The 22,931-nt window shown below is 41.6% G+C and overlaps 3 protein-coding genes across 6 annotated transcripts in view; 2 read left to right on the top strand and 1 right to left on the bottom strand.

Annotated features, from left to right (window-relative positions):
- Window positions 1-420: 420 nt before the first annotated feature.
- olfml3b (olfactomedin-like 3b) lies at window positions 421-6,173 on the bottom strand. Its single transcript, XM_023989309.1, has 3 exons — window positions 5,984-6,173; window positions 2,863-3,148; window positions 421-1,730 (listed from the first exon to the last, which is right to left on the bottom strand). Exons 1-3 carry the CDS (start codon window positions 6,080-6,082, stop codon window positions 946-948), a joined length of 1,170 nt encoding a protein of 389 aa, XP_023845077.1. The 5' UTR covers window positions 6,083-6,173; the 3' UTR covers window positions 421-945.
- A 1,348-nt stretch (window positions 6,174-7,521) lies between these two features.
- Window positions 7,522-9,275, top strand: LOC111974047 (probable G-protein coupled receptor 25). Its single transcript, XM_024001591.2, has one exon. The coding sequence runs from the start codon at window positions 7,630-7,632 to the stop codon at window positions 8,815-8,817; it is 1,188 nt and encodes a 395-aa protein (XP_023857359.2). The 5' UTR covers window positions 7,522-7,629; the 3' UTR covers window positions 8,818-9,275.
- Window positions 9,276-12,492: 3,217 nt separating this feature from the next.
- Window positions 12,493-22,931, top strand: part of LOC111965246 (innate immunity activator protein) — a 40,489-nt gene continuing 30,050 nt past the window's right edge. For 3 of the 4 annotated variants that reach the window (XM_023989328.2, XM_070444041.1, XM_070444044.1), the window contains exon 1: window positions 12,596-12,707. Coding sequence is in view for 2 of the 4 variants with exons in the window: in XM_070444041.1 (XP_070300142.1) it covers window positions 12,631-12,707 (77 nt within the window). In the remaining 2 variants the exon portion in view is untranslated. The other variant, XM_023989334.2, reaches the window with a different exon arrangement.

The raw sequence follows: 22,931 nt of genomic DNA on the forward strand, positions 1-22,931 counted from the left end.
ATAATAGCACTGTATTTAGAATCACATATTTATGATATTATCAACATGACTATCCCCCTGGATTTACTTTTCTGTTTCAATTGTTACCTGTGAAGTGTTTGCCAATAGTCTCTTGTTCAGGCAATGTCATGTACTTTGTTGAGGGAGTTGGCTTGACCTTTGACCCCTTTGCCTCATTAGCCTTGTGATAAGTGCTTGAAACAATGACTCTCCTCTGTTTTTTCCAAGCAATTTAGAGTATCTTTCCACTTTTGTATTGAACATGTGTATTTGTAACATAACTGTTTCCAGGCGTCCCTTGTATTTTAAAGAAGTGATAATAAAGTTGTCGATTCTGGTTCTAACATTCCAAATAGAGTGTTGATATACTGTATGTTCCTCTTTTACTGTAACAACATAGAAGAAAAATAAGCTACACACTTTAATGCAAGTATTTTTTTTATTCAACAGAAAGGCATAGCCAGGATAAAAGTAAAAAATGTGTGGTTTTCAGAAGTGCTAAACTGAGAGATATTCAGAAAACATACATATCATACAGCTGCATGTATTTACTTCAGATTCTCCATTCCACACCCTCCTAGATCTTTCTTGATGATCCTAGAAATGTTTCACAACAAGCAATACCTACAGTAAATGGATGCTTTTATATCACTGAACTGTTTTGCTGTCAGTAATCAACACAGGAAATACAATATTACCTTCAGAACAGTGCTGCAAAACCTTGTGCCGTAGTTGAACAAACCATGTTAGTAATTTTCATACCTTTGGACATATCTATGTTATTGATCTTTGCTCCAGGGAAGATAAAAGATTAAAACATTCCACTGAATATGACAGTCTGAAATATGTTTTATTTTTCGTCTACACAGACATTTCTGGGCTTTTACTCGGGTATAGATGAGCGAAATCTCAAACCCACCTCAACACTAGACGGCCCTGCTGAGCTCATACCTCCAGTTTCTTCTTCATGGCCAGTTTGTAGAGGATCTGGTAGCCGTCATCCCAGGCGTAGATCAGCTGCTCCAGCGGGTTGTACTTGAGGCTGGAGTGAGAGCCGTAGCGCTTGGGAAAGTACACTAGAGGTGCATCGTCATTGGTTACCATATCACTGACGTCAAAGACGCACTGCACGCGTGAGCGGCTGGGCAGCGCGGTGTTGTAGACCACATACACCGTGCCGCAGATGATGAAAGCAGCCTCTGCGTTCTCTCGCAGGCACGGCGTGTCCCACATCTGCTCGATGTCCAGCGTGTTGGCATCCATCTTGGCCAGAGAGATGTGCCTCTCAGTCTCCTTGGTGGCGTAGATGGCCCAGAGGCCCTCCTCATCTGCTGCCAGGTCAATGACCGTCTCCGGAGTCAGGCTGTACACGGGGACATGGTCCTGGACGGGGAACACAGCGCTGTCTGCCACCGAGCCATTCTGCAGGTTGTACTTGATCAGCCGAAGCTCCTTGCCTTCCTTCACGTAGTAGGCGTGGTTGTTGTAGACAGTGTGGCCGCTGCCTCGCCAAGGGGACGGAAGCTTCACGGTCTTGGCCATGGATGTGCCCTGGGAGATGGTGAAGTCCCGGACGGAGCCAAACTCATAGATGGTATCCTCGTCTGTGCCGTTGAAGATGTAGACTTTGCCCGAACTACTGCCCACATCTTTGGTCCACATGCCCTTTGGGCCTCCGACTCGCTTCAAAATCTTCATGGCTTTGATGCTAGAGATCATATCCCTGCAGTCTGGAAGAGAAATTATAGATTCATGAGTTGGGCTAAAACCATGTTTTTTACATGGTAGTCAACATTACACAGCAGGTTCAGTGTAATTGCAATGTACACATTGTTACACTCCTTACAACTGTGATACCTGTAATACCAATGTCGTAAAACATACTACACCATACCATATTGATAAAGTTCAACCAAAAGTAATACTGAGGGACTAGGTAAAGTTTAAAGGATAGTTCCATTTTATATAGTAAATTTTTTTGTGAAGTTTTAGCTTTTACGTGATCTGAAGTGTATTTCAGATGTTCAACCTGATTTTGTCAGAACATGCACCCCGAGTAGGCAACAGCACTCAGCTGTGTGTGGCAACAAGGATCACAGGCAATTAAACTTGATGAGTCACTGGCTATTCATCCGGCTGGAGTGCAACTAAGAGAAAATATTACAATTAAAATGGTGCATAATTTAGAGTATGCTGTTTGAATAAGCATTGCATCTTCAGTCAGTCCTTCATCTACATATTTCATCAGCATGCTATCACATCTCAGTACATACTGTACCTCCCATTTCCTAAACCTCAACAACCAAGTGTAAACAAACTATTTCCTGAATTGACTGCATTCAGATTGCTTTCTCTATGCAAATAAAACGAACCATACTGTTTCAGAGCAGAACAAAAAGTGTTAAGCACAACATTGATTGAAATCTACTTATAACTCTTTAATAATGGCCTCTGAGAGAAGAATAATGATATGAGGGAATATATATTTTCTAACCTACTTACATAACAGTACAATGGCTAAGACATTGTGGCCTTCTCTATCTTTGCTCATCATGTAGAAGATCTGTTCAGGAACCAAGGCCTCACATTACCCCTACTGCTGAGTTTACTTCATTTGTCCTCTCCGTTGGCCTATGCTATGATCTTCTTAGTAAGTAATCATGTGTACTACATGTGCGTCTGTCCTCCCAATATGTCATCATGTCTACAGTACATGTCACGGAAGGGCTATGTAACTAACCACTGCTCTATTCTGCGTCTTCGCAGCAGGCCTTTACTATAATCCTCACAGGAAGTAACCACCATGTGAACTACTTGTGTCTCTATCTCCCCCAGTATGTCACCACGTCTGCCACATCTCACCTGTGGCCTTGGCGTACTTGGCCTTGTTCTTCTCCTTCACCACAGTCACCTGCTGCTCCACCAGCTTGTCGTCCACGTCCACGCAGGGCTGCGCCCCGTTCTGTGTCTCCAGGTAGTCCATCTCGCGCTCCACGCGGTCCACGCGCGTCCCCACGCTGTCTAGATCCGTCCTCAGCGTCTCCTTGTCCTTATCTAGGGTCTCAATCTGGGTAACCATCTGCTGCTTGAACTCCCGCAGCTCTGTGGCATAGCGGTTCGTCTGCTCGTGCCATAGCGAGATACGGTCCTGGTGGGAGAGGTGAGAAGAAGACAGTTAGAGCAGGTAGTGTAGAAGTAGTCCTGGAGGCATGTGGGTTCTGTCCCTATTTCACAGGATGAATTAAAACCCTGTTCTCTGGGGCCACTGCCACAGTCATCACCAGTGTGGCGTCAGGCTCCACAGGGATGTCTCCTCTCTCCCTTACTGTTCCTTCTAAGTCTGGAACCTTTGGCCGTCGCATTAAAGGAAGACAGAGACATTAAGTTAAGTGCAGGTTGAGGATCAGCTTTTCTGAGTGACTTGACTGGATTTGCACTCCAGTAATTGCAAGGAATGTATCAGCACGCAGGGGGTAATCTCAGCTAGGAGGGATTGAGAGTGCAGAAAGGTCAGGATTCGAGTTGTATTCAAGAGCTATTATTGTGGCTAGGAACTCGGAAAAGACAGCTACAAATGCCACAGAAAGCGACAATATAACACACTATGTGACAGGTTTGAAGTGGTATGCAGCAATATTTTTCATTAAAAAATATTCAAAGTCCACAGTAGACTGAATTATCACCTGATAAATTATTTCAAGCAGACAGCTGCAGGACTAATTAAGGAGTCTCACTGAGGGAGATCCAATGCCAATATGAACTGAGTAATGACATTTCTAGACACTAGCCTACAGTACACTCTTAGAAATAAAGGTCCCCATAGGAGAACCCTTTTTGGTTCCAGGTAGAACCCTTTTTGGTTTCAGGTAGAACCCTTCTGGGTTCCAAGTAGAACCCTCTGTGGAAAGGGTTCTTTATAGAACCCAAAAGGGTTCTACCTGGAAACAAAAAGGGTTCATCAACTGGTTCTCCTATACCTATGGGGACAGACAAAGAACCATTTTAGGTTCTAGATAGCACCTTTTTTTCTAAGAGTGTATATTCCACAACCCAGCCTTCCTTCCTGCTACTATGTCCCAAGGATTTAGGGAATGGGAAGAGAGAGGGCTTTGTAGAGTCTCTCAACTTTTCAAAGTATCAATTCTTAAATAATTTCAAGAAATCCACAAGGAATTAATTATATTCTAAACTAATTGTTATTGGTACCTTTAAGTAAGGCAATTCATTGTCAAAAAAGGATTGTTCCAAAAAATGACAGAGCCAGTTACTCCTATAGATGAGATGATTGAATTACTTTATCAAGAGGAAAACATTGAGACCGTTTCAAACTTTTATCACAATATCCTTAACATGCAAACAGTATCTTTAGATAATCTTAGGAACCCATGGCAGGGTGAATTACAGGTGCAGATATCAGAGGAGAGTTGGGGGAATATATGGAAAACACTATATAAAGCCACTACATGTCACCGAACAAGGGAGTTTCAATTCAAAGGACTATATTGTTTTTTATGAGCCCTGATAAACTTAATAAAATGAACAAAGGAATATGGGAAATATCCACCCTTTGGGACTGCAGGTAACCTAGTGGTTAGAGCGTTGGGCCAGTAACCGAAAGGTTGCTCAATCAAATCTCTAAGCTGACAAGGTATAAATCTGTCATTCTGCCCCTGAACAAGGCAGTTAACCCACTGTTCCTAGGCTGTCATTGTAAATAAGAATTTGTTCTTAACTGACTTGCCTGGTTAAATAAATACAACATTTAAAAATACATGCTGTATCTGCAACGTGTTGGAGGCAGTGTGGACAAATAGGTACTTCCTCACATATATTTAGGAAAATCCAGTCTATTTGGTCCGAAATTCTCCATGTTATACAGGACATCATAGGGGTTATTATTCAACCAGACCCATGTCATCTCCTACTAGGTATTGTTTCTGTGGATACACTCCCCTCCTCTCCACTTAAATTGATAGATTATCTTTTATCAGCAGCAAGGAAATGCGTAAGAAAATGCAACACCCTTAAAAGATATGTGGTTAGGTCTATGTGGGAACTTGTTGACATGGAGATCAATCTTGCAACAAGTTCCTGACATGTCTTATTCTGTCATTTTTGGGGTTTTGTTTGCTTGTTTCTATTATTTTTCTGATGTGGCTTTATCCAAATTGTATTCTTATTCTCTTGAAATGTTTGCTCTATACAACCAAAAACGTACACTTAACATGTGAATCTCATTACGCTTCTTTGTGAAGACCGCAAAGATATGTTGTGTATGTATTGTACATGTTCTTGATGTGCTCTTGAATAAAAATGAATGTATATTAAAAAAAAAGGATTCTCACTAAAACCACATTAACACTTGCACCATAAACCTGATTTGGAAAGTATTGAATGCTCTTTCTCAGAACGACTCACTGGCTGGAAATGATCCGAGAGGTTTCTCTGAGTACAGTCGCTCAAAAATAACTTGTTAGGGAGGTATTTATGCAGGTATTTATTTATGCAGAGTCAGAACACATATAGAGAGAAGCCAACTACTTTCCATGTGAATAAGAATATTAGAAAGCAAGATGGAGAATGGGATATGGGTACACATAGCAGTGGAGCTGTTTTATTGTACAACAACAACTTGAAGCGAGCCAGCTGGTCAGTCTTTTGCAGAGACCAACGTTCTAATAACTCCAGGTACAAGGCTAATATATTATTTTTAAATATAAATCAGAACACTACAGAAGTTACCTGCATACAAGATCTTCAAACTTCTATTCCCATTTGCTTCTATTTTGGGCGGAAACAAATTTATTGAAAGCATGAAATCTAGACTTTCTGGGTGCAGCAGCGGAAACAGTCAGTCAATCTTTTTTCCTCAGAATCCCCACATCTGCATCCCATTGAAGGTTTCCCAGATCCCCGGAGAGTTTCCTTTCAGACTTATTCTGGAGCCCAGGGTCTGACTGGGAGCAGAAGAACAGTCTCTTACCTCAATGGCTAGCAGACGCCGCTCCAGGTAGTCCATCAGGGCTTGATGCTGGGCATCAGCCAGGCAGGTCAAAGTGACAAGGATGAGAAAAACCCTCATTTTGTGGGAGGACAGGTCACCCTTTTCCTTGTGTGCGTGTCGACGGGAGGAGAGTGTGCGAGGAGGGGCCAACTTACGGTGTCCCTAACTTGACTGGAATGTTTTAATAAACACTCAGGGAGGGAGGAGTTTTGAACATCTGGTACTGCTGAAAACACACAGACTCTCTCGCCATTTCCTTTTTTCTTTCTCCCAACATAATCATTGTTGTCCAATGATTGCTAAATACCACATTAGTGATGTTTATAGGTCATTTTAGGTTGGGAGGTACTTTGTCTTTTGCTTTTGTTCATTTTCTATGTTTTGTAGAGATTGAAATACATTGAAATGTATGATTGTTGACTCGTATCACACTAAAATGCAATATTAAGAAGACAAGTTAAGGCAAAAATTATGTTTGCACAGCTGTCACTCTTGATTAGAATAAAATATTGTAGTTTTTCACTCCTATTCGTATTTTATTTAGTTTTAAGAAAACTGTTCAGCATTGATGGGAAGAAAATTCTGATGCAACGCCAAGAGTGGAGGAAAATCTTTTTGTCAAATAGAAGATACTTTCTCCCCTCTTATTTTTATTGGAACGCTAACCTTCTCTTAAATAACCAACATTCAACTAGCTCAGGTCAGGCTTAACATTTTGTCATTTTTTCCCCATTTCCTTTAAAATAGTATTATATAATTAGTTTGACTATGTTCTATAACTGTTCATATGATGATTTGCATTTCTGACAAAGAGACAATTGTTCATAATTGTTCAACGACTATTGTCAGTCAAAAGGAAACGTGGTTGTTAAATCAAGCCGTCATTCCAGTTATGGTTTTCACAGCCTATGAGCACATTAAGTTCCCATCAAGTTCACATTACAGTAAGTTTTATCGTCAAGTATATTATGACTCATCTGATGAGAAGTCTGATTTATTCATGTGCACGGTCATTGGGTCTGACAAGTACCATTTTGATTTCCTAATGCAAGTATTTTCTCATAATGAAAGTACAACAGTTTAGTGTTTGCTGTTTTCACACGTGACACACGAGAGACTGTATGACTAGTCTAAAGTTGATGTTCAATGTCATGTCTAGGTTCAATTTAATGATTGAAATTACTAATTCACTCAGTGGATTTGTTTTGTAATATGTACAAGATCATAATTCCAGCAGGCCTACATCAGCCCCTTGCATACCATAACCACATCCTGCCTCTGTAAAATGTTTAATTTGTTTAATCTGCTACTAGAAGTCAGTCTTAAGCTGTTTTTGAACATTTTGTTCAAGTGCATTACCCAGATTGTATAGGTACTTTTTCTTTTGATATGTTTTTATGTTTCTTCTTGCTGTACTTTTTGCCTGCATGTCTAAAGTGTTTCTATTTGAACTGATATGCAAATATACTATATTATAAAAATTAGCATTAGAAATAGTTGTAGTAATTTCTGTCAGAATATGCCAGATAGAGAGGTAGAAAACATGCCAATGGTGCTAGAGATAACAGAAGAAAATAGGACCTGGCAGTTTGTCTGTGGTTTTTAAGAATGTGACGCAAGATAGTATGTCTAGAAGTATTGAGCTTGCCAGCCAGACACACAAAGAGCAAGCAGCTGAGAGACTTACCTTTGATCACAAAATGGAGACGTATGACAGTGACAAGTACTTCTACAGCGATGACATGCTGTACAATGTCAGCTACGATCTAACCTACCTTGGGGAGCGCTCCAGCTCCAGTCTTCCCTATTCTCACATCTACCTGCCACTGCTTTATTTCCTCATGTTTTTCACAGGCTTCCTGGGCAACCTCTTTGTGATCACAGTCATGGGCAGCCGGAGGAAGAGAGGCGGCCGTCTGGTGGATACGTTTGTGGTTAACCTGGCACTTGCGGACCTGGTGTTTGTCCTCACCCTCCCTCTGTGGGCCGTCTCGTCCAGTCAGGAGGGACACTGGCCTTTCGGCAACCTTCTCTGCAAGCTGAGCAGCTACATTGTCGCCGTCAACCGCTTCTCTAACATCTTCTTCCTGACCTGCATGAGCGTGGACCGCTACCTGGCCGTGGTGGGCCTCATGGACTCACGCTTTCTCCGCAGCAGCCAGTGTGTGCGTCTCAACTGCGCCGTGGTCTGGCTGCTATCCCTGGCTCTAGGTACCCCCTCCCTGGTGTACCGTAGCACGTATACTCCCAACGGCAAACTCTTCTGTCTGGAGGATGAAGAGTCATCCTTCTTCCTGGGTCTGAGCCTGACCATGGTCTTCCTGACCTTCGCCCTGCCGGTGCTCATCATCATCCTCTGCTACGGTTCTATCCTGGCCCACCTGCGCCAACACTGTGTTGCTGCTGGCAACCCTCGCGCAGAAGCCCGACGCCGCCACTCTCTCAAGATGGTCTTCACCATAATCGTGGCCTTTGTGGTGTCTTGGCTTCCCTTCAACATCTTCAAGACTATCCTCATTGGTTTCAGGCTGTCTAGAGCCGATCTGAGCCTTGAGACCCAGTCTGTCTTGAGTCAGGGCCTCACCCTCTCCTGCTGCTTGGCCTTCCTCAACAGCTGCATGAACCCAGCCATCTACCTGTTCCTGGACCACCACTTCAGAGGGCAGGCGGAGAACCAGTTCCTGAGCTGCGTGGGAAAGCTTGGGCTGCACCAAGGCTATGCCTCATCCACTGACTTCTACAACGGTACCTCAGAGAGCTGCGGCACAACAGCCTCCAGAACTCGTCTCCAGCCACTTGACCAGGATGTCTGATAGCAGGGTTCTGCACCTTTTACAGCCTCTTTGCGGTCCGAAACGCTAAAGGTTGAGGTGAATCATTTTGTGTTATGATTTTAGGTGTTATGTAATTCAAGCTCAGTGAAAGCATTCTCTGAAATATATTTTGTGTATATTATAGCTTCTCAAAATAAGTTATATTTTACATATCATAATTGTATATTTGATTATCATTGATAGTTTGAATTTAGGTTTTAGGTTTTATTTATTCACACCAAAGAAAATATTTGAAAGACAAAACAGTACAGATAAAAAACTGGTAAAAACAGTGTGCAAGTGAGGTTGATTTATTTAGCTTTCTTTTTTTTACGACCAGATGAAATAGGATAGTATTTTTATGTCTAAATATTTTTTATATGAATAATTCATGAGTAGCCTGGTTATTATGATTGTTGACATTCTTAAATTCATAGTAATAATAAATTGCAATTTGTTAACAGTAACATTAATTTGTTAATGGTTCCTTTTTGCTGTGTGAAATTCATTACAACAATATTCAAAATGGTTGTCCATGTTCATGGCATTAGTAAGATTACATTTAATGTATTATAAAACATTTATAATAAACAGTTTTTTGTAATAAATGAAGTGTTCATATAATTGGCAATTATTGCAGATACTTTTTTCCAAACAATGTCATAGTTTACTAAGTCTTTTTGCAGTTTAACAATGGGGATTTAACTGTGTGTACTTTTTACATTAAAGGAACACAAGAATGAAAATAAAGTTGAAAGATTTTAGGTATATATTAGGCATATTGAAATAAGGCATAATAAGTAAGTAATGTATAACATTTCCTCATAAGTAGTTCCAATAATTATAGTATTGAAATGGTTATTTTTAACATAACTTCATAATTCATAGCTTTTATAGGCATAAAATGTTCACACTACTTACTGACATATTGAGAAGGAGAAACACTTCTCAGTTTATTTCTCATGTCACTGTAACTTAATAAAAACAGACTTACCAATCAAAATTGATCTAGAAGCTCAACAATGTTTTTATCTGCTTCCTCAAAATTATTGGACTTTCATTCAAAACAGTAGCTAAATGTTATCTGCAACAAGATAACATCCTCTGCAATTGACAAAACAGATACTCCCATGAATGATACAAAATAAAACTTTATTAAGATAAGTGTTTTTCGTATGGGAATTTGTTGGCTGATTACATGACTTGAAAGTTCAAATGTTCATTCATGCCCACATGTTTTTCAATTTCTTTTGCACTATGAATCATCCAGTTACAAAAGGGCTTGAGAAACTTGGATTAGGTACCAGTCTGTGGGAACCGATAGCACAACTGTACTTCAGCCAACTAGTTCCTTTTAGTGTGGAAAACCCTGACCTGACCTTCTGTTCTGCTTACTCAGAAAGATGGCAGCCTGTTGAAATGGACAATGAACTTCACAGTTTAATGCTTGAAGTCATGTCATTTTTCAAGTCACTGAAATCTAAGGTATTACAAAGTATCAAGTCACTGAAAACAAAGTTATTTCAATTACATTAATTGGAACATGCAAGGTAAATCAAAAAATAACAAGATCTCAAAATGAATCTCACCTATAATGATTTTGCCTAGCAGATTCCTTATCTTTCGATGAAGATATCTCTGTTACAAGGATGAGGCTTCCATATCAATTGTTTCTTTTAGAAAACTCATCTCACATTATAGTGACAGTTGTTTTATCTGCAGGGGAGAAACTGAGGGCCTCACCACGGACATGCTGAGGGCCCCACTGTTGGGACTTTATATTCTCTGTCAATCACGGCACCGAAATAAGAGGCATGATCCGTGACCCTTTAATCTCACTGCCAGGCACCGCTTTAGGTGACAGGGTGAGAGGCATCAGTCAGTTTCCGTTTGTGCTCTCTACGCGAGCAGTGATGAGAACAAACATTGTGTCGTTTTCTCATAGCCTTATCTGTGACCCGTTGGCACCTGGTGTACACTCAGTTGCTCACAATGAGAATGGTTGTGAAACCTGTTTGAGTTAACCTTACTGGAGGTTGACGTTTGATGCGTAATCATCAGGCCTAGGTGGTCCTTCAATAAGACCATTGCAAACTGAACATCTGATGATTGATAGATGATATCCAGATAGACGTTTTAGCCTACACTCAATGGTAGTAGTGCATAGGATGTGTTAACTTAAATTCTGTGGGCAGAGAAAATCAAAAGATGAGAAAATAAACTTGACCTAGCTTACCCTCTAAAGGGAGAGTGCAGATAGTGAGAAAACAGCCAGCACCTCAAAACAGTGATCACATGGCAGTGGCAGCCTGTGGTTTTGTAGCATTTCCTTCACTGTAATTTGCATTTATTTTTATTTCACCTTTATTTAACCAGGTAGGCCAGTTGAGAACAAGTTCTCATTTACAACTGCGACCTGGCCAAGACAAAGCAAAGCAGTGCGACAAAAACAACAACACAGAGTTACACAGAAACAAACGTACAGTCAATAACACAATAGAAAAATCTATGTACAGTGTGTGCAAATGTAGAAGAGGAGAGAGGTAGGCAATAAAAAGCCATAGAGGCGAAATAATTACAATTTAGCATTAACACTGGAGTGATAGATGTGCAGATGATGATGTGCAAGTAGAGATACTGGGGTGCAAAAGAGCAAGAGGATAAATAACAAAATGGGGATTTATTTTTTAATTTTTAATTTCACCTGTATTTAACCACGTAGGCTAGTTGAGAACAAGTTCTCATTTGCAACTGCGACCTGGCCAAGATAAAGCATAGCAATTCGACACATACAACAACACAGAGTTACACATGGAATAAACAAAACATACAGGGATGAGGTAGTCGGGTGGGCTATTTACAGATTGGCTGTGTACAGTCGGGTGTGCTATTTACAGATTGGCTGTGTACAGTCGGGTGTGCTATTTACAGATTGGCTGTGTACAGTCGGGTGGGCTATTTACAGATTGGCTGTGTACAGTCGGGTGGGCTATTTACAGATTGGCTGTGTACAGTCGGGTGGGCTATTTACAGATTGGCTGTGTACAGGTACAGTGATCGGTAAACTGCTCTGACAGCTGATGCTTAAAGTTAGAGAGGAACAGTACAGTTAGTCAGTCATCGCAGATACGGCATATCAACACCAAGATCAGACATTTACATGAATTGGGTGGATATTGGATATTTGGAAGCACATTACATGTTGATATAAAGTATTCAATGTGCTTTACCAAACTGCAAAAAGTAATAAGCAATGCACTCCTGACACCTAGCGTTTGTAGGCTACAGTAGGCATTCTGGTTTAATGCACTCACTCACTGGGGCTTCAAGCAGTCCACACTCCACACACAGTCAGTCACCGTACATTTGTGGGTATAACTTTACCACGTAGTCGCCACTCTATTATATATATTTGAAAATATGTGAAACCAACAGCTGGAATTAATTACACTGAGGATCTGATCACTGTCGGTAAATTGCTCTTTGATGTGATTGAGAGTCGAAGTTCTTAAGAAAAAAAAACTAAAGGAATGGGATATCCCAATAGTTTGGAGATTTGGGGGTGCATTAACTTTTTTAACTTCTTCTTGTATATTAATTTGATATTTTAGAATAATTAAATTATATTAAAATACCATTTTATTAAAGCATATCCGTTGTAGGGGAGATAGTTTAATTTATGCAAAAGATCGTAAACTCACTCAAAGTGTCGGCCCTACTTTCGGGGACTGATACCATGGCCCATTCCCGTTGCGACGTCCCTCTTCAAGGTACGTAAAGAAGCAATACTTCTACAACTTCTGGAAAACGTGGATGAATGTTGATATGGACATGCAAATAAGTTGTTCTACGCACTACAAAATTGGATATTTGACATATAGCATAAGAAGGTATGGTTGCTAATTTCCTTTTCGAAGTAAACGAACAACTTTTCCATCGCATTAAACAATGTGTTTTTTTTACGAGAGTAGCGCAAGTTTTAGCCATAGCACAATGCTAGACCAAGTTCTGCAGACCTTGACTATAATAATGATGCAAAATTATTGTAAGCGTCTTCATAATATCCTTTACTTTGTATGCAATAATGTATAGGCCTACATTTCCATGCAGTAGTGTTTTTGTTTGATTTGTACTTTACCACTGCCTAACTCCAACTTTTGTTAAGTAACTGGAAAAATTAAGTGTTTACACTTGAATCAAAAGTGAAAAGTTATGGACAGAATACTTTCTTACTGAGGGGGTCCCGTGACGACAACTTTGCAGATTAATGAATGAATGGTAAATGTTAATCCTCCATGGAACGTTGTCATGGAGGATATAGTAGGGCAATTCCACCGTAACAGAGTGACGCTGATACTCCGACTTTTTTCCCTTTAAAGGCCCAGTGCAGTCAAAATTGTGTGTTCCCTGTGATTTTTTTGTTGTTGTATCATATTGTACAACAGCTGATGTAACGAACACTGTAAACATGTGGAAATTGTTTTATCAGTAGCTAGGTTTCCATCCAATGGGGAACAGATTTTCATGTGAATATTCTAAAATCCGCATAAAGAAAATATGCTAATTTTCCAAACTGACTTGTTGCTGATAAAAATCAGTGTGATGACAATGCACACAATGTACTTTTTCTCTTAAGTTATCATGTACTGAATACAAAACTAAAGTTCAATGTGATACCATCGCATTTTCAACTCTACTAATGGTTTTGTCAAGCTGTTGCGTTAAATAGCAAATGTGCCTACACTGGTCTTGTATAACAAAACGCATAAGATCTCCTTATCACGGACCTTATTTTCGGCGTTTATCCAAAAACCCTACAAAACGTTATTCATTTTCTACTATAGGCTTTGTCCAACGAACCATGGCGGGTTAGTGCATACAAAGACTGCATTACTATTGCTCTCTATAATTGGGCCCAAAATCTGTCTTCTCCAGCAGGTGGCGTTTTAACAAAGGAAATCGCTCACCAAGCAAGGAGTTTTTGGTTGGAGGACAATGTGTGTAGCGTTTGGAGAACAAACAATATATATACAGGCTTATTTGATCAAAAATAAATTGCATAATGATCAAGTTGTTATGAGTGTACTGATATAAGTAGGACACGTGACATCTCGGTAACTTTGAGAAAAACACTATCGGAGTTGTGCCTGGTCGTCACTAGTTACCACAGCCACAAAGTCATAAACCCCCCATATTTCTACGTCACTTATAATTTTTTTATTTTAAACCTAATCACACTGCTAACCTTATGCCTCATTGTAAATTAACCCCAAAAATCGCATTTGAGCTTTTATACATTTTTATGTTATAGCCAATTTGGACTTTGTGGCTGTGGGAACTAGTGGAAATCGTTGTGCCTGCTGTTCACACTAGGGCCTGGACGAAACCAGTATCGCGATTCTCGTTAGTATCTTGGCAAGGCAACAAAACACAAAGCGGATTTAACGTCTTTAGGAAATTAGCCCTAGTGTTGCAAACAATGTTGTCATCCAAAGTCAGTTATTTATTTTCCCTACTATATCCTCCATACAGAAGTTTAAAAAAAAATATTTGTATTTTTTGTAACCCTCTTTTTCTCCCCAATTTCGTGGTATCCAATTGGTAGTAGTTAGTCTTGTCTCATTGCTGCAACTCCCATACGGACTCGGGAGAAGCGAAGGTCGAGAGCCATGCATCCTCCGAAACACAACCCAACCAAGCCGCACTGCTTCTTGACACAATGCACATCCAACCCGGAAGCCAGCCGCACCAATGAGTTGGAGGAAACACCTGGCGACCTGGTCAGCGTGAACTGCGCCCAGCGTCGCTAGTGCGCGAAGAGACAAAGATATCCCTGCCGGCCAAACCCTCCCTAACCCGGACGACGCTGGGCCGATTGTGCGCCGCCCCATGGGCCGCCTGGTCGCGGCCGGCTGCGACAGAGCCTGGGCTCGGACCCAGAATCACTGGTGGCACAGCTAGCACTGCGATGCAGTGCCTAAGACCACTGCACCACCCGGGAGGCCCAGAAGTTTTTTTTAAGGAAAACTTTATATAACCTCATTGTATTAGTCACATGTGCCTAATACAACAGGTGCAGACCTTACAGTGAAATGCTTACTTACAAGCCCCTAACCAACAATGCAGTTTAAAAAAATATATGGATAAGTGATAAAAGTAACAAGTAATTAAAGAGCAGCAGTAAAATAACAATAGCGAGACTATATACAGTGGGGTACCGATACAGAGTCAATGTGCGGGGCCACCGGTTAGTTGAGGTAGTATGTACATGTAGAGTTATTAAAGTGACTATGCATAGATGACAACAGAGAGTAGCACTGGTGTATAGAGGGGGTGAGACTAGATGTTCAGGAGTTTTATGGCTTGGGGGTGGAAGCTGTTTAGAAGCCTCTTAGACCTAGACTTGGTGTTCTGGTACCGCTTGCCGTGTGGTAGCAGAGAGAACAGTCTATGACTAGGGTGGCTGGAGTCTTTTTAGGGCCTTCCTCTGACACCCCCTGGTATAGAGGTCCTGGATGGCAGGAAGCTTGCCCCCAGTGATGTACTGGGCCGTTCGCACTACCCTCTGTAGTGCCTTGCGGTCGGAGGCCGAGCAGTTGCCATACCAGGCAGTGATGCAACCAGTCAGGATGCTCTCGAGGGTGCAGCTGTAGAACCTTTTGAGGATCTGAGGACCCATGCCAAATCATCTCAATCTCCTGAGGGGGAATAGGTTTGTCGTGCCCTCTCCATGACTGTCTTGGTGTGCTTGGACCATGTTAGTTTGTTGGTGATGTGGACACCAAGGAGCTTGAAGCTCTCAACCTGCTCTACTGCAGCCCTGTCGATGAGAATGGGGGCGTGCTCGGTCCTCTTTTTCCTGTAGTCCAGAATCCTCTCCTTTGTCTTGATCACATTGAGAAATAGGTTGTTGTCCTGGCACCACACGGCCAGGTCTCTGACCTCCTCCCTATAGGCTGTCTTGTCGTTGTCGGTGATCAGGCCTACTACCACTGTTGTGTCATCGGCAAATTTAATGATGGTGTTGGAGTCGTGCCTGGCCGTGCAGTCATGAGTGAACAGGAAGTACAGGAGGGGACTGAGCACTCACCCCTGGGGGGCCCCTGTGTTGAGGATCAGCGTGGCGGATGTGTTGTTACCTACCCTTACCACCTGGGGGTGGCCCATCAGGAAGTCCAGGATTCAGTTGCAGAGGGAGGTGTTTAGTCCCAGGGTCCTTAGCTTATTGATGAGCTTTGAGGGCACTATGGTGTTGAACGCTGAGCTGTAGTCAATGAATAGCATTCTCACATAGGTGTTCTTTTTGTCCAGGTGGGAAAGGGCAGTGTGAAGTGCAATAGAGATTGCATCATCTGTGGCACTGTTGGGGTGGTATTCAAATTGGAGTGAGTCTAGGGTTTCTGGGATGATGGTGTTGATGTGAGCCATGACCAGCCTTTCAAAGCATTTCATGGCTACAGACGTGAGTGCTACGGGTCGGTAGTCATTTAGGCAGGTTACCTCAGTGTTCTTGGGCACAGGGACTATGGTGGTCTGCTTAAAACATGTTGGTATTACAGACTCGGACAGGGAGAGGTTGAAAATGTCAGTGAAGACACTTGCCGGTTGGTCAGCTTATGCTCGCAGTACACGTCCTTGTAATCCGTCTGGCCCTGCGGCCTTGTGAATGTTGACCTGTTTTAAGGTCTTACTCACATCGGCTACAGAGAGCATGATCACACAGTCTTCCGGGAACAGCTGGTGCTCTCATGCATGTTTCAGAGTTATTTGCCTCGAAGCGAGCATAGAAGTAGTTTAGCTCGTCTGGTAGGCTCGTGTCACTGGGCAGCTCTCGGTTTTGCTTCCCTTTGTAGTCTGTAATGGTTTGCAAGCCCTGCCACATCCAACGAGCGTCAGAGCCGGTGTAGTACGACTCGATCTTAGTCCTGTATTGAAGCTTTGCGTGTTTGATTGTTCGTCGGAGGGCATAGCGGAATTTCTTATAAGCTTCCAGGTTAGAGTCCTGTTCCTTGAATGCGGCAGCTCTACCCTTTTGCTCAGTGCGGATGCTGCGTGTAATCCATGGCTTCTGGTTGGGGTATGTACTAGAGGTCGACCGATTTATGATTTTTCAACACCGATACCGATTATTGGAGGGCAAAAAAAGCCGATACCGATTAATCGGACGATTAAAAAAAGAATATATATATAAATATCATACACACGCACACATTTTTGTAATGATGACAATTGCAACAATACTGAATGAACAATGAACACTTTTATTTGAACTTAATATAATACATAAATAAAATCAATTTAGTCTCAAATAACATGAGAACATATGTTAATAGGGTTAGGGGGCGACATTTTCACTTTTGGATGAATTTGTGCACAAATTAAACGGCCTCGTACTCTGTCCTAGATCATATGATATGCAAATTATTATTACTATTGGATAGAAAACACTCTGAAGTTTCTAAAACTGTTTGAATTATATCTGTGAGTAAAACAGAACTCATAATGCAGGCAAACTTCCAAACAGGAAGTGAAAATTCTGAAATGGGTCGCTGTGAAAGGCATCGCCTATTCAATTGTCTTATATTTATGGATCTGTATGCACTTCATAAGCCTTCACTAGATGTCAACAGGCAGTAGAACGTGGAATGAAGCATATAGCTTCATGTGGGACCTGATGAGAGCCTTTGGAGTGACAGGTCAGGCAGATTTCCAGTTCTTGGCCATGCGCAGAGGGAATGTGATGTCTTGTTCTGCGTTAGATAGACATGAAGAAATGCTCCGTTTGGACATTATTGGATATACACTGCTCAAAAAAATAAAGGGAACACTTAAACAACACAATGTAACTCCAAGTCAATCACACTTCTGTGAAATCAAACTGTCCACTTAGGAAGCAACACTGATTGACATAAATTTCACATGCTGTTGTGCAAATGGAATAGACAAAAGGTGGAAATTATAGGCAATTAGCAAGACACCCCCAATAAAGGAGTGGTTCTGCAGGTGGTGACCACAGACCACTTCTCAGTTCCTATGCTTCCTGGGATGTTTTTGGTCACTTTTGAATGCTGGCGGTGCTTTCACTCTAGTGGTAGCATGAGACGGAGTCTACAACCCACACAAGTGGCTCAGGTAGTGCAGCTCATCCAGGATGGCACATCAATGCGAGCTGTGGCAAGAAGGTTTGCTGTGTCGTCAGCGTAGTGTCCAGAGCATGGATGCGCTACCAGGAGACAGGCCAGTACATCAGGGACGTTATACCCACAGACTAATTCAAACAGTTTTAAGAACTTCAGATTGCTTTCTATCCAATACTAATAATAATATGCATATATTAGCAACTATGACTGAGGAGCAGGCTGTTTACTCTGGGCACCTCTGTGCACCTTTCATCCAAGATACTTAATACTGCCCCTGCAGCCATAAGAAGTTAAAAGAATGCCAACAAAAATCATTTTTTAAAAGTTTACTAAGCTAACATATGGAATTGTTTTAAGATGGTCATACCATGGATCATCTAGTTATTTCATTTTGAATTGTAACTCTCTGGGATATGTGGGACGTAGCGTCCCACTTGGCCAACATCCAGTGAAAATGCAGAGCGCCAAATTCAAATAAATTACTATAAAAATGTAACTTTCATGAAATCACACATTCAAATATACCCAATTAAAGCTACACTTGTTGTGAATCCAGCCAACGTGTCAGATTTCAAAAATACTTTACGGCGAAAGCAAACAATGCTATTATCTGAGGATAGCACCCCAGCTAACAATCACAGACCATCATATTTCAACCCTCCCGGCGCGACACAAAACGCAGAAATAAAGATATAAATTCATGCCTTTGACGAGCTTCTTCTGTTGGCACTCCAATTGTCCCATAAACATCACAAATGGTCCTTTTGTTAGATTAATTCCGTCGATATATATCCAAAATGTACATTTATTTGGTGCGTTTGATCCAGAAAAACACCGGTTCCAACTTGCACAACGTGACTACAAAATATCTCAAAAGTTACCTGTAAGCTTTGTCCAAACATTTCAAACTACTTTTGTAATACAACTTTAGGTATTTTTTAACGTAAATAATCGATAAAATTTAAGATGGGATGATCTGTGTTCAATACCGGAGGAAAACAATGTGTAGCATGCTTTCTGGTCACGCGCCTCTAACAAACAGTACAACTTCACTGGAGCCTCATTCTGAACATGGCTACTTCTTCATTTCTCAAAGGAAAAACCTCAACCAATTTCTAAAGACTGTTGACATCCAGTGGAAGCGATAGGAACTGCAGGAAGGTCCCTTAGAAATCTGGATCCCAATGAAAACTCATTGAACAGAGTGACATCAAAAAACTAAAAAAACGGAATGGTTTGTCCTCTGGGTTTTGCCTGACAAATAAGTTCTGTTATAGTCACAGACATGATTCAACCAGTTTTAGAAACTTCAGAGTGTTTTCTATCCCATACTAATAATATTATGCATATATTAGCATCTGGGACTGAGTAGGAGGCAGTTTACTCTGGGCAAGCTTTTCATCCAAACGTGAAAATGCTGCCCCCTATCATAGAGAAGTTAAGGACGCCTGTAGGTATCCCCCAAAATAAATATATATATTTTAAAATAAAATATTGAATTTGGCCTTTACTACGATAGCCCATAGAAACGCATTGAATACACGTTCATAAATGGCAAAGCAATTCCTAGGAATCATTTTTTATTTTATTTCACCTTTATTTAACCAGGTAGGACAGTTGAGAACAAGTTCTCATTTACAACTGCGACCTGGCCAAGATAAAGCAAAGCAGTGTGACAAACAACAACACAGAGTTACACATAAACAAACGTACAGTCAATAACACAATAGAAAGATCTATGTACAGTGTGTGCAAATGAGGTAAGATTAGGGAGGTTAGGCAATAAATAGGCGCGTAGTGGCGAAGTAATTACAATTTAGCAATTAAACACTGAAGTGATAGATGTGCAAGTAGAGATACTGGGTGCAAAGGAGCAAAAAATAAATAACAATATGGGGATGAGGTAGTTGGATGGGCTATTGTACAGATAGATTGGTTATGTAAGAGGTGCAATGATCTGTGAGCTGCTCTGACAGCTGATGCTTAAGTTAGTGAGGGAGATATGAGTCTCCAGCTTCAGTGATTTTTTGCAATTTGTTTCAGTCATTGGCAGCAGATAACTGGAAGGAAAGGAGGCCAAAGGAGGATTTGGCTTGGGGTGACCAGTGAAATATACCTGCTGGAGCGTGTGCTACGGGTGGGTGCTGTTATGGTGACCAGTGAGCTAAGGCGGGGCTTTACCTAGCAGAGACTTATAGATGACCTGGAGCAGTGGGTTTGGCAACGAATATGAAGCAAGGGCCAGCCAACGAGAGCATACAGGTTGCAGTGTGGGTAGTATATGGGGCTTTGGGTGACAAAACGGATGGCACTGTGATAGACTGCATCCAATTTGCTGAGTAGTGTTTTGTAAATGACATCGCCGAAGTAGAGGATCGGTAGGATAGTCACTTTTACAAGGGTATGTTTGGCAGCATGAGTGAAGGATGCTTTTTTGCGAAATAGGAAGCCGATTCTAGATTTAATTTTGGATTGGAGATGCTTAATGTGAGTCTGGAAGGAGAGTTTACAGCTAACCAGACACCTAGGGGGTATTTGTAGTTGTCCACATATTCTAAGTCAGAACCGTCCAGAGTAGTGATGCAGGACGGGCGGCAGGTGTGGGCAGCGATCGGTTTGAAGAGCATGCATTTATTTTACTTATATTTTTACTTGCATTTAAGAGCAGTTGGAGGCCACGGAAGGAGAGTTGTATGGCATTGAAGCTCATCTGGAAGTTAGTTAACAGTGTCCAAAGAAGGGCCAGAAGTATACAGAATGGTGTCATCTGCATAGAGGTGGATCAGAGAATCACCAGCAGCAAGAGCGACATCATTGATGTATACAGAGAAAAGTGTCGGCCTGAGAATTGAACCCTGTGGCACCCCCATTGAGACTGCCAGAGGTCCGGAAAACAGGCCCTCCGATTTGACACACTGAACTCTGTTTGAGAAGTAGTTGGTGAACCAGGCGAGGCAGTCATTTGAGAAACCAAGGCTATTGAGTCTGCCGATAAAAATGTGGTGATTGACAGAGTCGAAAGCCTTGGCCAGGTCAATGAATATGGCTGCACAGTATTGTCTTTTATCGATGGCGGTTATGATATCGTTTAGGACCTTGAGCGTGTCCGAGGTGCACCCTTGACCAGCTCGGAAACCAGATTGCATAGTGGGGAAGGTACGGTGGGATTCAAAATGGGCGGTGATCTGTTTGTTAACTTGGCTTTCGAAGACCTTAGAAAGACAGGGTAGGATAGATATAGGTCTGTAACAGTTTGGGTCTAGTGTCTCCTCCTTTGAAGAGGGGGATGACCGCAGCAGCTTTCCAATCTTTGTGGATCTCAGATGATACGAAAGAGAGGTTGAACAGGCTAGTAATAGGGGTTGCAACAATTGCGGCGGATCATTTTAGAACGAGAGGGTCCAGATTGTCTAGCCCAGCAGATTTGTAGGGGTCCAGATTTTGCAACTCTTTCAGAACATCAGCTATTTCGGTGAAGGAGAAATGGGGGGGGGCTTGGGCAAGTTGCTGTGGGGGGGTGCAGGGCTGTTGACCGGGGTAGCCAGGTGGAAAGCATGGCCAGCCGTAGAAAAATGCTTATTGAAATTATCAATTATCGTGGATTTATCGGTGGTGACAGTGTTTCCTAGCCTCAGTGCAGTAGGCAGCTGGGTGGAGGTGCTCTTATTCTCCATGGACTTTACAGTGTCCCAGAACTTTTTGGAGTTTGTGCTACAGGATGCAAATTCCTATTTGAAAAAGCTAGCCTTAGCTTTCCTAACTCAAATCAAATTTGATTTGTCACATACACATGGTTAGCAGATGTTAATGCGAGTGTAGCGAAATGCTTGTCCTTCTAGTTCCGACAATGCAGTAATAACCAACGAGTAATCTAACCTAACAATTCCACAACCACTACCTTATACACACATAAGTGTAAAGGGATAAAGAATATGTACATAAAGATATGAATGAGTGATGGTACAGAACGGCATAGGCAAGATGCAGTAGATGGTATAGAGTACCGTATATACATATGAGATGAGTAATGTAGGGTATGTAAACATATAGAAGTGGCATTGTTTAAAGTGGCTAGTGATACATGTATTACATAAAGATGGCAAGATGCAGTAGATGATATAGAGTACAGTATATACATATACATATGAGATGAGTAATGTAGGGTATGTAAACATTATATTAAGTGGCATTGTTTAAAGTGGCTAGTGATACATTTGTACTTACATTTCCATCAATTCCCATTATTAAAGTGGCTGGAGTTGAGTCAGTATGTTGGCAGCAGCCACTAAATGTTAGTGGTGGCTGTTTAACTGCCTGTGTATATTGGTTCCTAACTTCCCTGAAAAGTTGCATATCGCGGGGGCTATTCGATGCTAATGCAGTACGCCACAAGATATTTTTGTGCTGGTTAAGGGCAGTCAGGTCTGGAGTGAACCAAGGGCTATATCTGTTCCTGGTTCTACTTTTTTTGATTGGTGCATGCTTATTTAAGATGGTGAGAAAAGCACTTTTAAAGAATAACCAGGCATCCTATACTGACGGAATGAGGTCAATATCCTTCCAGGATACCCAATGTTTTGAAGTGTCTATCCTATGTCTAGGAGATATAAGAAAGCGCATGAATTTTTTGGACTCATTAAACTGCTATTTTGGGGGGGGCACAAAACTACCTCCATGATTCCATTACTTAAAAAATAATAATAACTGTACCGGGTTACCTTCAGAGTCCCGTGACACTTGTGGGGGTCTTGATGAAAGCAGTGTTTGTTACATCGTGGGGTCATATTAGTCCGGAAGCTACAGAGGTTTTCATGAAGACCGATTTTCGGGATGTCTCATGGTCTAACAAACACAGTTGTAGCTCGGCCACCTTCCACTGCAGATGCAGAAGGCCGACGTAGGCAGATGCAGTGGATTGAGACGCAGCCCTGATATCTCTAGCTTAAACAGACTGATTTTGATGGTGATTTTTTT

Source organism: Salvelinus sp. IW2-2015, linkage group LG1, assembly GCF_002910315.2.
Source record: "Salvelinus sp. IW2-2015 linkage group LG1, ASM291031v2, whole genome shotgun sequence".
Classification (NCBI taxonomy): domain Eukaryota; kingdom Metazoa; phylum Chordata; class Actinopteri; order Salmoniformes; family Salmonidae; genus Salvelinus; species Salvelinus sp. IW2-2015.

What these genes read in the sequence shown, in the direction of transcription:
- olfml3b (XM_023989309.1), bottom strand. Translation starts at nt 6,082, where the DNA reads ATGAGGGTTTTTCTCATCCTTGTCACTTTGACCTGCCTGGCTGATGCC. An exon ending in GGCGTCTGCTAGCCATTGAG is followed by an intron (nt 3,149 to 5,983) that starts GTAAGAGACTGT and finishes CTCTCCCACCAG; the next exon opens with GACCGTATCTCGCTATGGCA. An exon ending in CAAGTACGCCAAGGCCACAG is followed by an intron (nt 1,731 to 2,862) that starts GTGAGATGTGGC and finishes TTTCTCTTCCAG; the next exon opens with ACTGCAGGGATATGATCTCT.
- LOC111974047 (XM_024001591.2), top strand. Translation starts at nt 7,630, where the DNA reads ATGTCTAGAAGTATTGAGCTTGCCAGCCAGACACACAAAGAGCAAGCA.